The sequence below is a fragment of the Canis lupus genome, chromosome 20 (genome assembly GCF_003254725.2).
Source record: "Canis lupus dingo isolate Sandy chromosome 20, ASM325472v2, whole genome shotgun sequence".
Lineage (NCBI taxonomy): Eukaryota > Metazoa > Chordata > Mammalia > Carnivora > Canidae > Canis > Canis lupus.
Window position 1 is genome coordinate 10,694,814 of NC_064262.1, and position 16,221 is coordinate 10,711,034.

The following is a 16,221-nucleotide window of genomic DNA, read 5'->3' on the forward strand; positions in this document are numbered from 1 at the left end:
ATGTTACTTTTTTTTCTTAATCTGCTATGTGGGTCTTCTTTAAAATGAGGGTCTTAGATGAAACCCATTATTTTGGCAGATTTGGACATTGAAGTCAACTTAAAGGACTAATACATTTATTGAGAGAGAGAGAGAGAGAGTGTATCCTTTGAAAGATGTGTGTGAGAAGCTCCTTACTATTAGCCAAATGGAAGAACGGACAGATCGTACACAGCGACTGAAAGATGTGGGTTTGGGTTACTTTCAGCAACAGTGACAAAGGATTCATCAAAAGTTGGCAAGCTGAGTGCTGTTTCTCTCCTGATCCCTTGGAAATAGGATAAATACCTGGCCTCAGGGTATGTGACTGGTATCTGCTCTCTAATACTGGATTGATATTTTCCAGAGAAAACAATGATCTATTTCCCATCTTTCACAAGGAAGTTAAGGATCATTTATAAGCTGAAACAGAATCACTAAGAACAGAAGTTCATTTTGCTGTTTTTTGTTGGAGAGGGTAGGGTAAAGTCAGGTAATGAGCATGAAGCCCTGTTGAGAATCCTCATTATAAATTTAAGATCCTAATGATGGCAAAATTGTGCATTTGGTTAGCAAAGTCATTAGCTTCTGTAGAAGCTGGGCCAACATGTTATTTACATTAATAACATGGATAGAAAAAAAAAGGCATGTTAACTGAAAGAGAGAAAACATGCTAAAAACAGTATTTACAAAAAGGGCACCTATACTTAAGGAAGCAGGTGTGATGCTGAATGGCCACACACTCAACACAAGAACAAAGTTGGAAATGGGTCCCGACAGAGTGACAATATATTAGGTCATCCGAGACATACAAAATTACAAACTAGAGATATAGTTACCTCTAGTGGAAAAGGGAGTCCAACATATAGGCAGGATACAGGAACAGCTAAAGAACTCCATACTATCCTACAATAATCGAGCACAAGATTTTATGACTCTTTGGTATTGAAAATGAAAAAAAAAAAATGGAGCTCATGGTAGGTTCAATAACAGCTCCCCAAATATTTCCATGTCCTAATCCTCAAAACCTGTGAATGTTACCTTACAGAATGAAAGATTTTTGTAGATGTGACTAGGGATCATGAGATGGGGGAAGAGTTATCTTGGGTTATCTGGGTGAGCCCAGTACAATCACAATGGTCCCTATAGGAAAGAGGGAACAGGAATCAAAGGATGAGACATTAGAGTGATGTGAGGAAGGGTTCATGACCCCAGGAGGACAAGTGACCCTCATGAGCTAGAAAGAACAAGGAAACAGATTCTTTCCCAGAACCTACAGAAGGAACTAGCCCTGTCTCCACCTTAATAAAGCCCAGTGAGACCTGTGGTTCTCAAACCAGAGAATTTTAAAATCATAAATTTATGTCGTTTAAACCACTAAATTTATGGCATTTTTAAAGGTAGCAATATGAATCTAATAAAGAGCTGGAGGACACAGAACATCAAACTTCCTAATTTTACAGGTGACAAAGTATACTGAGGTTCAAAAGGGGAAGTTCCTTGCCTGAGTGACTCAGCTAACTAGAGTAGTGCTTAGTAACTGGCTTTGGAATCCCCAAGAAGGGGTTTAAATTCCAGGAACTGCCTTTTATGTGTGACCTTTATCACATTATTCATTCTCCTTCAGCTTTTTTTTTTTTTTAAGATTTTAATTATTTATTCATGAGACACACACAGAGAGAGGCAGAGATATAGACAGAGGGAGAAACAGACCTTCTGTGGGGAGCCTGATGTAGGACTCAATCCCAGGACCCTGGGATCATGACCTGACCCAAAGGCAAATGCTCAACCACTGCGCCACCTAGGTGTCCCTCTCCTTCAGCTTCTGACTGTCCCTAAGGACACCTTTCTAATAAGGTTAGGGAGGATTAAATGTAATAGTAATACAGTATATAAACCGCAGAGTTCCATGGGTTTTATGTAACAAATGCTCAATAGATAGTAATGATTTTTTTTAATGTTTTTGTTTTTAAAACAAGCTCTGACCAGTTTTATTAAAGAGAAATTTTGTGTCATTTTCTTTTCACCAGTCTGTCCTGGCATGCTTCTAATGATACGAGAATCACCTGCATTAATGATAACCAGTGTGTATAGTCTGGAGTATTTCCCACATGCTGTGCCCATCTCAATGTTATTACTGCTGTAGTGATGATAGACACCAGTTTTGGCCAACAGGGCATAGTACTTCCTTTCAGATTTCCTCAGAGACTGGCAGTTGTTGGTGAGGATGGTTAGTTTTGTTTTGCCATTTCTGATCATTTTCAGAGTCTGCTTGTACTCCAGCATGCACTTTCCACTTTTCATAACAAATTGGAGCCTAGGTTGATCGACTCCAGTGATCTTTTCATCTTCTTCGTAGCCACCATCTTTCTGCCTTAGATTAGAGGCGGCCCCAACCAAGAGTAGATGCCAAGATGGCTGAGAGTGAGAAAGGAAAGACTTTCCTTTTTATCATTGTTTTATTTGCTGATATCTCAAGACCAGAACATCTGCCTTCAGATATTCAGACTGTCTTTTAATTCACCAAAGTTGTCTCTCCTAACTGGTATCTTGAATTTCTCCATCAGTGTAATTTTCTTTTTTTTTTCATTTTCTAAAGAATAGCCTAGAGCCCATTCTGAGGATAAGCACTGATCAATGAAGAACATTGCTGTGGTCCCACTAATTCGAGTGAGTGGGTGCATCTTTGTGTGGCCAAGGGCACCATTTCAATTTGTTCCTCCTACGTCTTACCTGAACCCTATCCCCAGAGCCCAGAAAGGTACCCAATTTTATCACAACAGAAAGCTCTTAAGCCCTCTCTGTATGCTAATCAACACAAGCTTTTCCAGTATAGAGAGGGAGAAAGAAAAAAAAAGTCAACCACATACAACATCAATAACAAAAACAGCTTTTTAATACTGGCTTTCTGTTTTCAATGAGCCTTCTCTGTATAAGGAGAAGAAACGAAATCTGGATTCCACAGGTTATTAGCAAGAAAATGAGAATCCTATCATTTTGCAGGAAGATATTAACATTCATATGCTCACCTTTCTTTTCTTTCACATTGGATACTAGGATTCATGTTATGCTTTGCTGTAATTCTACAGCTTCTATTCATTAAATAACATGACTTAAGCTTTTCTTAGTCTTTGAGAGGAGAGAGCAAGAATATTGGAGGCCTGAGGCTCCAAAGGATCTCTAGCTTACCAGCTAAATATTCATCAAAATGGGACACACTGCCTAATCTTTCTCTCTTCTTACAATCTTTGTTAGGAGAAATGATTCTTGCCATGCCCTTTCCATTCTCATTAAAGTTCATGCTTAAAAAAAAAAAATTAAGGCAGAAGAGCTGAATACTTTATCTAAGTGATGGCTTGTAATAGCATATTGTGTGGCTTTGACCTTTTTGATAAATTCTATAATGCAACTGGCTTATTATTTCCATGGTTTTTTGCGTGTTTTTTTTTTTTGTTTTTTTTTTTTTTTTTTGCCATAGCTCCTATTTAACATGCATCCCTCAACTTCTTGAAAGAGAATAAAGGGGATTATGTTCAACAAAGACTTGAAGACTATATTTAAAAAAAAAATCAAAGAAGTCCAGAGAAGAGAAAAAAAGTTATCAAAAGAGAAGTTAGTGCAGCAGGGGTGGCTCAGCAGTTTAGCGCTGCCTTCAGCCCAGGGCCTGATCCTAGAGACCTGAGATCGAGTTCCACGTCGGGCTCCCTGCATGGAGCCAGTTTCTCCCTCTGCCTGTGTCTCTGCCTCTCTCTCTCTCTCTGTATCTCTCATAAATAAATAAATAAATAAATAAATAAATAAATAAATAAATAAATCTTAAAAAAAAAAAAGAGAGAGAGAGAGAGAAGTGATCCCCTGCAGAAATTTCCACAGGTCTCGGGGCCAGAACACTAGTGTATCATCGTGAAAGAAATAAAGCCACCTTCCAAGCTGGGGTACTGAGAGGAAGCCAGATGCCAGAAGGCATTTGTCTTCAATATACTCTACTGAATTAGAGTATCTGAATGAAATTCCTTTTTTCCAGGGCAGAGAAGGATTTGGGATCTAGACTGCCCAGATGACAAAAGAGTCCTTTGCATCAAGGTATTTAGAAGTATTTTTCTCTCATTTTACCACTCCATAAACAGAGTCCAGAAACACAGCATTGATTTGTGTTTAATCATCTATTGCTGCTCAACAAACCACCCTCAAAATTAGTGCTCAAAATAATGACGACCTGTATTTTGAAATTTGAGCTGGGCTCGGCAGGGACATCACCTCTCTGGTCCATTCACGTCAGTGGGGGCAGCCTGAAGCTCACATGCCTGATAATTGATGCTGGCTGTCAGCTGGGATCTCAGCTGGGGCTATGGCTGGAATACCCTCACATGGCCTGTTTCAGTTCTTGGCTTCCTCCCAACATGGTAGCTGTTTCCATAATACTAATGTCCCCAGAGTACCAGGCAGAGGCCCTATTACTTTCATGCCTTATAAGTCACGTAATGTCACTTTGGCATTAATCACAGGCTTACATACAATTAAGGGGGAGGGAACCTAGATCTCACCTCTCAACACAGGAAAGCTAACTTCATTTTTCAAGAATAACACATGAGATGTGTCTTCCTTACAAAACATACCCCACTCCAATTTGTTCTCTGAAAACTAACCAATCTTGATACAGATACACTTAACTACTTCACTATGTAGCAATTCTCTAAGATTAGATATGTGAAATTACAAATTTGTTAAATATACATCAGCAAGTAGTGACATCTAGTTGGATGGGCCAACACAGAGATAACTAAACCAAATTTAGGCTCAGGTCATTGCACTCATTGGGATGTAGGAAAAAATGGCTGTAAGTGATGAAGACAAAATTAGCCACCTTTTCTCTTGGTGCATAAAAGGAGGTTAAGTACCTGATGAACCTATAACAATACTTTTAGGGCATTTTCTTATTTCCTAAATGATGCTTTGGTAAATGTGAATTTCAGAGTTATTAAATTGTACTCTACTGGTCTGGAACAAAACTCCCAGAGGTTCAAAAAACTTTGAACTAAAATAATATAAGAGGACAATTAAACTTATTGAGACAAAGAAAAATAAAAATCCTCCCTAAAACATGCAAAAAAAGTCTCCATTCTAAGATGTCAGCAGGAATGATGCACTAAACCCTTCTTCTCAGATACTTAAACAGTAGTCTAGGGAGCAAGTTATGGAGTTAGGTACCCCAGGTACCAAGTATGTAGCATCATCACTACCTATATGCCTTAAAACATCATGGTTCTTGATTTCCCTATGAATCACTTCTTATCTATAAAAAAAAAATTAGGGCAGTCCCGGTGGCGCAGCGGTTTAGCGCCACCTGCAGCCCGGGGCATGATCCTGGAGACCCTGGATCGAGTCCCACGTCAAGCTCCCTGCATGGAGCCTGCTGCTCCCTCTGCCTGTGTCTCTGCCTCTCTCTCTCTGTCTCTATGAATAAATAAATAAAAATCTTTAAAAAAATTAGGGAAAATAAGAGAACCTAAACAATTTGGAGTTTTGAATATTAAGGAAGCCAACGCAAGTGAAATACTTAGCAGAGGTTCTGACACATAGTAATCATTTGATAAAAAAAAATCATTTGATAAAAATGAACCCTGCATCCAGTCATAAGCTCAGCAACTCTGGCTCATCAGTGGGAAAGATCATCTTGGCCAAATGAGTCCACAGACATTATCTGGAAGAAGAGTCAGGGCAAAGTCACCAAAGACATTTTCAAAATCATTTTTTTTTTTGTTACTAGGGTAAGAATGGCTATGCATATCCACAGACCAGAATGCAAAGCCCAAACTGACCATAACACATATGATAAACAGTACTGCTTGATAAATCATAAAATTTATATGCATTTAGTTCTGGGGAATTTAATTATGGATTCTAGGAGATTCTGTAGAATCAGAAGAAAGTATTAAAAAAGATTATTTGTAGTTAAACTGTTTTTCTGGTTTTATATATAGTCATTTTTGTCTCCATATTAACTAAGAAACTATTAGTTTCAAAATTGGCTATGATTTCCCCCCATCTAGCTATGAGGTAACTCCTAAATGACTGATGCAGTAATGTGGGTTTAAATGGATTATTATTTACAAGAAGAGAAGATGATTTTTCAAATCAAAATGTAATGATCTAATTCAGGAAATTAACATTGATTAAATACTATTTGAAATATATGCAATTTAAAAAATTCTCACAATCGACAAAACTAAAAGGTAACCTATGGAATGGGAGAAGATAGTTGCAAATATCACATTTGATAAAGGATTAGAACCCAAAATATATAAAGAACCACTAAAACTCAAGACCCCAAAAATATTCCAATTAAAAAATGAGCAGAAGACATGAACTCTAGACATTCCTCCAAATAAGACATACAGGTGACTAAAAGACACAGGAAAAGATGCTCAACATCACTCATCATCAGAGAAATGCAAATCAAAACTTCTCACACCCATCAGAATGGCCTTAAAAACAACAACAAAACAAAGCAAAAACCAAAAACCTCAAGAAATAACATGTATTGGTGAGGGTGTGGAAAAAAGGGAACACTCTTGCACTGTTGATAGGAATGCAAATTGGTGCAGGCACTGTGGAAAACACTATGAAGGTCCAGCAAAAAAAATTAAAAATAGAAATAGTCTATGATCCAGCAATATTGGGTATTTATTCCAAAATACAAAAATACTAATTTAAAGAGATAATGCACCCCGATGCTTATAGCAGCATTATTTACAATAGCCAAATTATGGAAACAGCCCAAGTGCTCATTGATAAATGAATGGTTAAAAAAGATGTGGTATGTATATACAATGGAATACTTTTCAGCCATAAAAAAGAATGAAATCTTGCTATTTTCAATTTTCTCTGACACGATTTCACTCATGTGGAATGTAAGAAACAAAATAAATGAGCAGAGGAAGAAAAAAGAGACACAAACCAAGTGATGGCTACCAGAAACAAGGTGACAAGGGGAATGGGTTAAATAAGTGATGGGAATTAAAAAGTATACCTATCATGATTAAAATAATAAAATAAAATGATATTAAAAATTCTTCATTGTCTCATTAGTGTCCTTTGGTATTGGATCTATCAGTGTTCCCACATTACATTAATAGTAATATTCCTTAATTTCCTCCAGTCTGGAATAATTCCTCCTTCTGACTTTGTCATGACTTGGACAGTTTTAAAGAGTACCAGCCATTTATTCTGGAAAACACCCTTCAATTTGGATTTGTCTGATGCTCCCTGGTGAATAGACTGAGGCTATGTATTTTTGGCAATAAGACCTTAGAAATGATGCTGTAACCTCCGTAGGGTATGAAAGGTAAGTGATGTCACTAAATTTCATTATTGGTGATATTAACTTTGTGGGATTTTTTTTTTTTTTTGTGATGTTAACTTTGATTACTTGGTTAAGGTGCTGTCTTCCAAGTTTCTCCACTTTTGAGTTATTCTTTTCCCCTTTGTAATTAATGTTTCTTGATGGAAGATACTTTGAGAGCATGCAGATATCTTGTTTCTTATCGTAATTTATCTTAATAATTTTAGTATCCATTGATGATTCCTGCTTGGAACAATTAATACGGAGGTCCATAATTTTTTTTTTGGAGGTCCATATTAATGGTAACATTGTACCGCTGCCTGTCATGACATTATATTTCTTATTCTGCATTTATGTATTCAATTCAATCACTTATTTATATTAGTATAGACTCACTGATGTTTGCTTCATTCTGTAAGTTTAATCCATTATTGCCCTCAAATTGGCAAGTGTGGTCTCCCTCAAGTTGGTTCCAGTGCTCTTTCAACATGATCCCATCAGTTTTTGAGCACTTTCTTACTTTCTGGCACACCATGATGCTTCAAACTCATCTTGTACTTTTGCTGCCCTGGTCCTTAAATCAAGTTACTCTAAAGAGGTTTTTTTTTTTTTTTTTTTTTTTTTTTTTTTTTTACTGGAAAATGTATATATATAAATAAGATGTGGATACTAGGTGTCATCTTTTCTATCAGGGTGTCAATGCTCCTAGCCCTTTCAGCGGAGAGTACTAGGCAACATAGGTATGTACACATATATAACATACACATATCTATTCCTGTATCTACCTATCTGCATGCATATTAAAAGCTATGAGTTCTGATGCACCTGGGTGGCTCAGTCAGTTGAATATCCAACTTGATTTTAGTTCAGGTCATGATCTCAGGGTCCTGGGATAGAGCCCTGTATCAGGCTCTGAGCTCAGTGGAAAATCTGCTTGAGAATTCTCTCCCTCTGCCAGTCCCCCATTGCCCATTTCCCCTTATTCAAGCACTTTCTCTTTCTCTAAATAAATATATATTTTTAAAAAAGCAGCTATGAGTTCATGCAGGTACCTCCTACCCAAACATAACACAAGGTTTCTTCTAGTTTTCTCTTATTCTTACCAGTAACTTCTTTCTCTGGCAGTAAAAACCTGGCTCTAATTATCCATAATATACTTCATTATTCTCTGAGTCCTCTCACATATATTAGTTTCCTAATTGTGAACCCACAAGTTTACTAGCTATTGTACAATAATTGTGTATAGTTATTTTTATCTTTAGTCTTATATGGCATATAGTCAAAAACCATCTTTCAAACCTACCTGAGCTCAATTTTTGTTCCTCAAACCCCTCAGGGTGGTTACATTGCTTATTTGTAACACAGTGAAGTTTATTTATTACTGTCTATATTGAATTTTGTGTTATACCTATGTGATGGTGAATTTTCCATGTTGTCTTGACTAGGGATGCCCAGATAGCCTGTAAAATACTACTTCTGGGTGTGTCTGTGAGGCTGTATCTGAAAAAGACTAGTATTCAAATTGGTAAACTGAATAAAGCAGGTGGCCCTCAAGGTGAGGGGGGCAATCATTCAGTCTCTTGAGGGCATGACTAGAGTGAAAATGCAGGGGAAGGGCCAATTCATTGTCTCTACTTGACAGAGGGGTGCCTTCTCTGGCCCTCAGATACTAGTGCTCTCAGTTGTCTGGCTTTTGGACTCAGATCAGGACTTGTAGCAGAAGCCTTCCAATTCTTAGGTCTTTACACTCAGACTGAGTTACAATACCAACTTCCCTAGTTCTCCAGGTTGTAGACTGAAGACAGAGGGACTTCTCTCTCTCCATAAAGGTGTGAGCCAATTCCTATAAATTAATATCTTCTGTATATCCATATATATCCGATTGGTTCTCTCTGGAAAACTGACTAATTCAACCCACATTCAAGTTTATTTTAAATATTTCTTTAGCTTTTGATACGTGAAATGTTCAAAAGTTTGTAAGAGTCAACACTGTATGAAAGGTATTATCAGAGAAGTAGTATTTCTCCTTCATGCCTTTTACTCTATTTGCCCATTTTCCCCACCCATCTTTAACTACCTTTTTTAGGTAAACAATTAATTTCTAATAGAAATTTGCATAATCTAGGATGTGGTTGTTGTAGCAACTTATATTCATTACTTCAATTGACTTAGACACCTGGAGAAACTGTCCCTTCTCTTTCCTCTTTCCCCTCTCACTCCTAATATATACTGAGGAAGAATCTGGCTTTCTGCAAGTATCTCTCTATTTTGGGAAAAGGAAGACAAACCATAACTTTCCAATATTCATTTACTCATTCATTCATTTACTCATCATTCATATGTTGATTCCACCATTTGAAATCATAAAAACGACCAGGTCTTTGCAATCAATAATTTAACTACTTAACTTAAGACACCCAGAATATCAACACTTAGAATTCGAAAAATCATGTATATTTGGATACTCACCATTGAAATTAACATTGCGGATATACTTCAACAACTTCTTGCCCCCAGCTTGTTCCATCTCTGGACAGACGCCTCGGTAGTCAGCACAAAGATCTTTGTTCATGTGATGGAGGGCATGAGCCATCGCATAGACTGCGTCAATCACAAACTGAACTTTACCTTCCTGTTCATAGTTGGAATCTTTTCCAATTCTCTCCTGTCCTGCACATTAAAACAAGAAACACACACACACAAAGACTGGTGTTGAGTAAACATCTAAATTTGCATTAACTTTCAACTATGCTTAAAGCAAACAATGTTCTGGGGGAATACAAGAGTGCAAACTACATATCTACATTTGGCTACCATATTAAGTTGTTTTAATAGTGTTTCGTGTTTGACTTGGTAGGACTAACCTGTCTCATGTATTAGACAAACTTCAGAATGACACTCCAAAAGATCACAATGATGGCTTGTGTAAAGCCAATAAACATACTGTTCAAATATAGTGGTTCCATGGAATAAAGGGGTTGCTGGGATTAGAGGCTGGACTGTAATATTCAAATTTTCAGAGCTTACTCACTCTAAAGAGGTGATAGACCAAAAGGAAAATGATAGAAAACAAACTGAATTCTACACCTGATTTCAATACACTTCTATATACCTACTCCATCTTTTGTCTGGCTCAATGGCTGGTATTATTGGCAACTTAGGTTTTCAGGCTAGAAATTTTGTCATCTTTTCCTTCCTTCCTTTCTTATTCCCCACCCTCACATTTATCTAATGAGGAGCCAAGTTCTATCAATTCTAGCTCTGTAAACACTGAACAGTTGCAGCCACACTATCAATGCCCCATTTATGCCCTTCTCATCTTCCATCGGGATGCGATGCTAGATGCCCCACTTCATCTATTCTTTCTTCCATATTCATATTTCCAAGTAACAGAGCTTATCACCTCACCCTCATGCTCAGAATTCTTCCATGGTTCTCCTTTGCCTATAAAATAAAAATCAAATTCTTTCCCTTGACAAATGAGAGTATGTATCACTTTGCCCACATCTGCCTAATAATAAAAACTGACATTAAGTGCCCTTCATTGTGTTAGAAACTTTGCATATATTATTTTTATTTCATTCTTACTTTGTGAGTTGAATATTATTTATCCTCACTATACACATAGGAAAGGTCAGCCTTAATAGAGATTAAATTACTTCCCAAGACCATTTACAAGTAGACTGATGATGGTAGCTCAGGTTTGTCCAAGTCCAAAGCTCACATTCTTACTACATTGGCCCTACACAAAGCATTCCCTATATTTTGTTGTTGTTCCAGACAGATATGGTGTGTGTGTGTGTGTGTGTGTGTTTTCCTGAATACACCATTAACTCTAATGTTAAGTTATATTTACTCATGCTCTTGACTTTGCCAGAAACATCCTGCCTCCTTGCTGTCACTCATCACAAGCTCATTCTTTCTTCATGGTTAAAGCAATGGTTGCCTTCACTCCAGTCCCTCAGTCCCATTTAAGGATTTTCATGAAAAAATTCAAGTATTATAAAATAGTAGCACTATATTTTAATGCTCTACCAGTTTACCAGAATTTTTTCTTTTATTTCTTCCCCTTTATATCCCCAACAGCAAACACAGCATTTAGTATTTAGTAGATTCTAAACAATATTCGTATTAAGTTATGCATTCATTAAGTACATAACACCAAGAACTCTCTTTAGACCTCTTGATCCTTTAGGAGGAATAATTATCCACAAATTGCATTTCACTTTCATAGCTGTATTTCTCAAATTGTTTTCTATGGTACATTTCTACAGTGAAAAAAAAAAAAAAGAGGAATTATACAACCCCAAACCTTTCCCCTGCAAAATACAAGGTTCCTTATAGACACTGCTTAAATATTTTTAGATTTCTTTACTGAGAGACTTTTCCAAAGCATTTAATGTTATGAAAAAAAATTATAATCTATAAGAAAAAATTTCACAATTTTCCAAATTTGCTTCAATTTGTATTTTTCCTTTTCGGAGAACACATTAGTATCTCACAGGGCAGATACTTCTGTTTTATATACGCTTACTGTCTATTATTGGATCTAGGTCTTTTCAGTGTGTGTACAGGATTTCTCTTCTTTGAGTAAGACAAAATTCATTAAAAATTCATATTGCTACTTCCAATTGAAATTCAGGACTATAATTTTTTTATTAAAGTTGGCACACTTTCACTCCTATCTCCTTTCTTTTATGAGGAAATACCTGGTTCTTACTGATACTATTGTAATGATTCATTTGCCTTATGTTCCATAATACTGATAACATTCTTAGAATATCTTGCCTAACAGTCTAAGAAGTATATGAATAGACTTTTGAAAATTGTTTTTCAATTTTTTGCCTATTTTGGTGGTAGAATCAGAGAAGAGGGATTTTGTTAAATGATATATGTATTTTTTTCTAAATATTAACACATTCTCTGCTAGAGTGAGACTGCACTAATTTGCTCTCCTACCAACAAAGGGTAAGAGTGTTCATTCCCTAAGGATCTCAACCAAAGTGTATTATGAAAGTTGATTTTGTCAATCAGCTAGATATACGAGAAATACCTCTATAGTGTATTTTCATTTGCATTTTTCTTACTATAGGGGAGGTTGAATATCTGTGCATATGATTAAGAGCCATTGTATTTTTTTTTTCCGTAAACTGTTTATTATCCAGCCAACTTTTATAATAAGTTGGTCATTTCCTTTTTTTTAAGATTATTTATTTATTTATTCATGAGAGACACAGAGAGAGAGAGAGAGAGGCAGAGGGAAAAGCAGGTGCCCTGCGGGGAGCCCAATGTGGGACCTGAGCCAAAGACAGACCCTCAACCATTGAGCCATCCAGGCATTCTTCTTGTCTATTTTTAAAAGTTTTTTATTAATTAGAGATTTGAACTCCTTGAGATTAAGTTTCAAATCTTATTCCCAGTTGGTCATTTTTCATTTACTTTCTTTACATACTTATTTTCCAAATGAAATTTTGTAGATGTAAATTTTTTTTCTAAACATATTATTGTATGCTTTTTTTAAACATTTAGATTATGAATTCCCGCTCTCAGAGTAAAGAAGATTCCACCCATGTCTTCTTCTAGTACTTATATAACTTTGCTCTTAAAAGTTAGATATTTGAGGGGTGCCTTAGTTGGATCAATTGGTTAAGCATTTGACTCTTGATTTTGGCTCAAGCCATAATCTCAGGGTTGTGAAATTGAGCCCCATGTTGGGCTCTCTGCTGAGTGTGAAGCCTGCTTAAGATTTTCTCTCTCCCTTTGCCCTTTCTCCCCGACTTCTGCTTAAATGCATGCTCTTTCTCTCTCTCCCTTAAAAAAAAAAGAGAGATTTGACCTATTTTGAATGTATTCTGGTGTATGGGGTGAGGAATAAGTCAAAATTTTATCTTTTTCAGTATAGCCATTCACTTGTTATATCATTCAACATACAACAGCTTATCTTCTGTCATAGATTTGAGATGGTGCCTTCATTCTACACTAAATTTCCATATGTAATTAGTTCTATCTCTAGATTTTAAAAATCTATTTCATTGCTTGGTTTGTTTATTCATGCACCAATTATAAAGGATAATATTTGAATAACTGGTAGAGTTAGATATTTCTACACATAATTACCCCAAATTTCCCAGTAGTTTTTATTTACTGAAATGAGCTTATTAATCACTTACATAACTTGAGAAAAAAAAACCTTTGATGGTATATGTATTGCGTTTATGCTGTATTTATAAATAAACTAGAACAGAAATCTTTTGAAGGTGAGTCTCTTTCTTTTTCCTCTTGGTCAAGTCTACTTTGCTTCCTTGAGTGTTTAACTATTTCTCAAAAGTTTTGAGTGTTTCTTGAAAAGTTAACCTAGATATTTCACTTATTTTTGCTATTCTAAATATAGTTTTCTGTGCTGTGTATTTCTCATTGGTTTTTGGTTGTATATGTAAAAGCTATTCTTTGATTTGTTGTGGTTTTATTACTTTTCAACTTTTTATCATGAAAAATTTTAAACATAGTGCAAAGTTGAAAGAACTTTACAGTGAACCCACCAACTAGGTTCTTACATTAATATTTTACAATACTTATTTTACAATGCAATTCATTTTCTCATATTAACTTTATAACCTGCTACTTCACAAATTTGTTATTTTTTATAGTACTTAAAAAAGGCAGTCATGAAAGCCTTATGACCACTATAAAATGTGTACTATGGAACTGTTTCAGACTAATAATTCAGGAGATCATTTCAATATTGCATTCATAGAGACATTTGTCCCAGAAAGAATATCTTGAAAAATAATAGCAGTATTTTAAATAATATTATTTGTGGAACACTGTAGGCTTTATGTCTTTCTTGGAGAGACACCAGGCGCATTAGCTTATTCAAGGCTCTAAGAAGATTTAAGAGATAAATTTTTCTTTCAGGCTACCAGGACTTGAAAAATATAACCATAAATCAAGAGTATCAGAAATGTAAAGTTCATTAAAAAATTTATTTTCTCTAATGTCACAGACACAAGTATTTGCCAACTATCTCCTCTCCTTCTTTAAGTGAAATCTGTTCTCTTCAGATATTGACACCAGTAACATGTGTGTGTGGGAGGAGGGGGAATGGAGGGAAGGAGAGAGACAGGGATAAAGAGAAGGAGAGGGAGAAAAAAAGGGAGAGAAAAAGAGAGCCATGTATTCTAGACATTCTCTGAGCCTTTTTGAATTGGTTCTGATTTACCTAAGCCAAGCAGAATTTCCTCTGCAAGGACTGATTTAGAACAGGCATGGTGCATAATTCTAGCCAGTGAGATATAAGAGGAATTTGATCGGGAAGTCTTGAGAAAGTTTATTTGCTCTTAGAAAGAGATGTACTCAATTTCATCAAAAGCAAGCCCGAATACATACCCTGTATTTACTCTGGTCATTTTGTGGTCCTAAGGAAATTACACAGCAAACAAATAACAGCATAAAAATGTGGTAGATATATGAAAATATAAATCAGTTTTGAGTTAGTCAAGCCTGAAGTCACCCTATGTTTTCTCCATGTGACATATTAAGTAGTTTGTCTACTTAACTGAAGCTTAATACTCAATATTTTTCATGTTCATATGAATGCTACATTTATTATTCATATAGCACTTTATAATATCCTAGCATTAATCATCCTCCCCCAAAACCACCATGAAATGCAGCTTTTTAAAGATTTATTTATTTTAGAGAGAGAGAAAGCAAGCTTGAGTGCACATTTTCCAGTGAGGAGGGTGGGGGAGATCTTTAAGCAGACTCCCTGCCAAACACAGAGCCCAACTTGAGTCTTGATCCCACAACCTATGAAATGAAGACCTGAGCCGAAACCAAGAGTCAAACATCAACTAAGCCACCTAGGTGTCCTGAAAATAAGAACATTTTCAGTTAATTGTTAGTTAACAGCTCATCCCTCCGATCTTTCTGATGAGCTGAGATGTTGTCATACTCTTTTCTCGGATGGAGTTTATCCTTCTCAACATGTTCCCAGAAAAGGGCCTCTGGTTTAGCTAAATGAGGAAAACTCTGAAGTACTATCTTTTATTTCTCCAGCATGCAAAGAAGCTTATCTTTTAAAGTCTTGTGATTTTTCTGGAAATGGACAATTTCCTAGCAGTGGAATCTTCCAAAATGGAATCAGAATGAAATAGAAAATCTGAGCAGATTAATTACCAGTAATGAAATTAAATTGCTAGTTTTAAAACTATCAAAAAATAAAGTCCAGTGAATTCTACCAAAGATTTAAAGAATAGTCAATATTAAAGTTAATTACTTTTCTCAAACTCTTCCAAAAAAACTGAAGAGGAAGAAAAGATTCCAAATACATCCCAGGAGGCCAGCATTATTCTGATAACAAAACAAGACAAGGAGACAACAGCAACAAAATAATAAATGAAACTAGGGCAGCCCAGGTGGCTCGGCGGTTTAGCCTCACCTTTGGCCCAGGGCCTGATCCTGGAGACCCAGAATCGAGTCTCACGTCGGGTTCCCTGCATGGAACCTGCTTCTCCCTCTATCTGTGTCCCTGCCCTCTCTCTCTCTCTGGGTCTCTCGTGAATAAATAAATAAAATATTTTTAAAAAATAAAATAAACTACAGGCCAATGTCTTTGATGAACATAGGTAAAAATATCCTTGACAAAATATTAGCAAACTATATTCAACAATATTAAAAGGATTTTTCACCATACTCAAGTAGTATTAATTTTGGAGATGTAAAAATGTTTTCAATATTCACAAACCAATCAATGTGACACACCTCACCAAAAAAATGAAGGATAAAAATCACATGATCATCTCATTATATACAGAAAAAGCATTTGACAAAATTCAATATCTGTTTATATTAAAAACTCT

General features: G+C 36.0%; 1 protein-coding gene and 1 pseudogene across 1 annotated transcript in view; both read right to left on the minus strand.

Moving 5' to 3' along the window:
• Positions 1-16,221, minus strand: part of GRM7 (glutamate metabotropic receptor 7) — an 827,750-nt gene that overhangs the window by 261,972 nt on the left and 549,557 nt on the right. Inside the window, 1 exon segment of the mRNA XM_025451007.3 lies at positions 9,830-10,030. Coding sequence (XP_025306792.1) covers positions 9,830-10,030 — 201 coding nt within the window.
• LOC112662951 (60S ribosomal protein L30-like) lies at positions 1,150-2,384 on the minus strand (annotated as a pseudogene).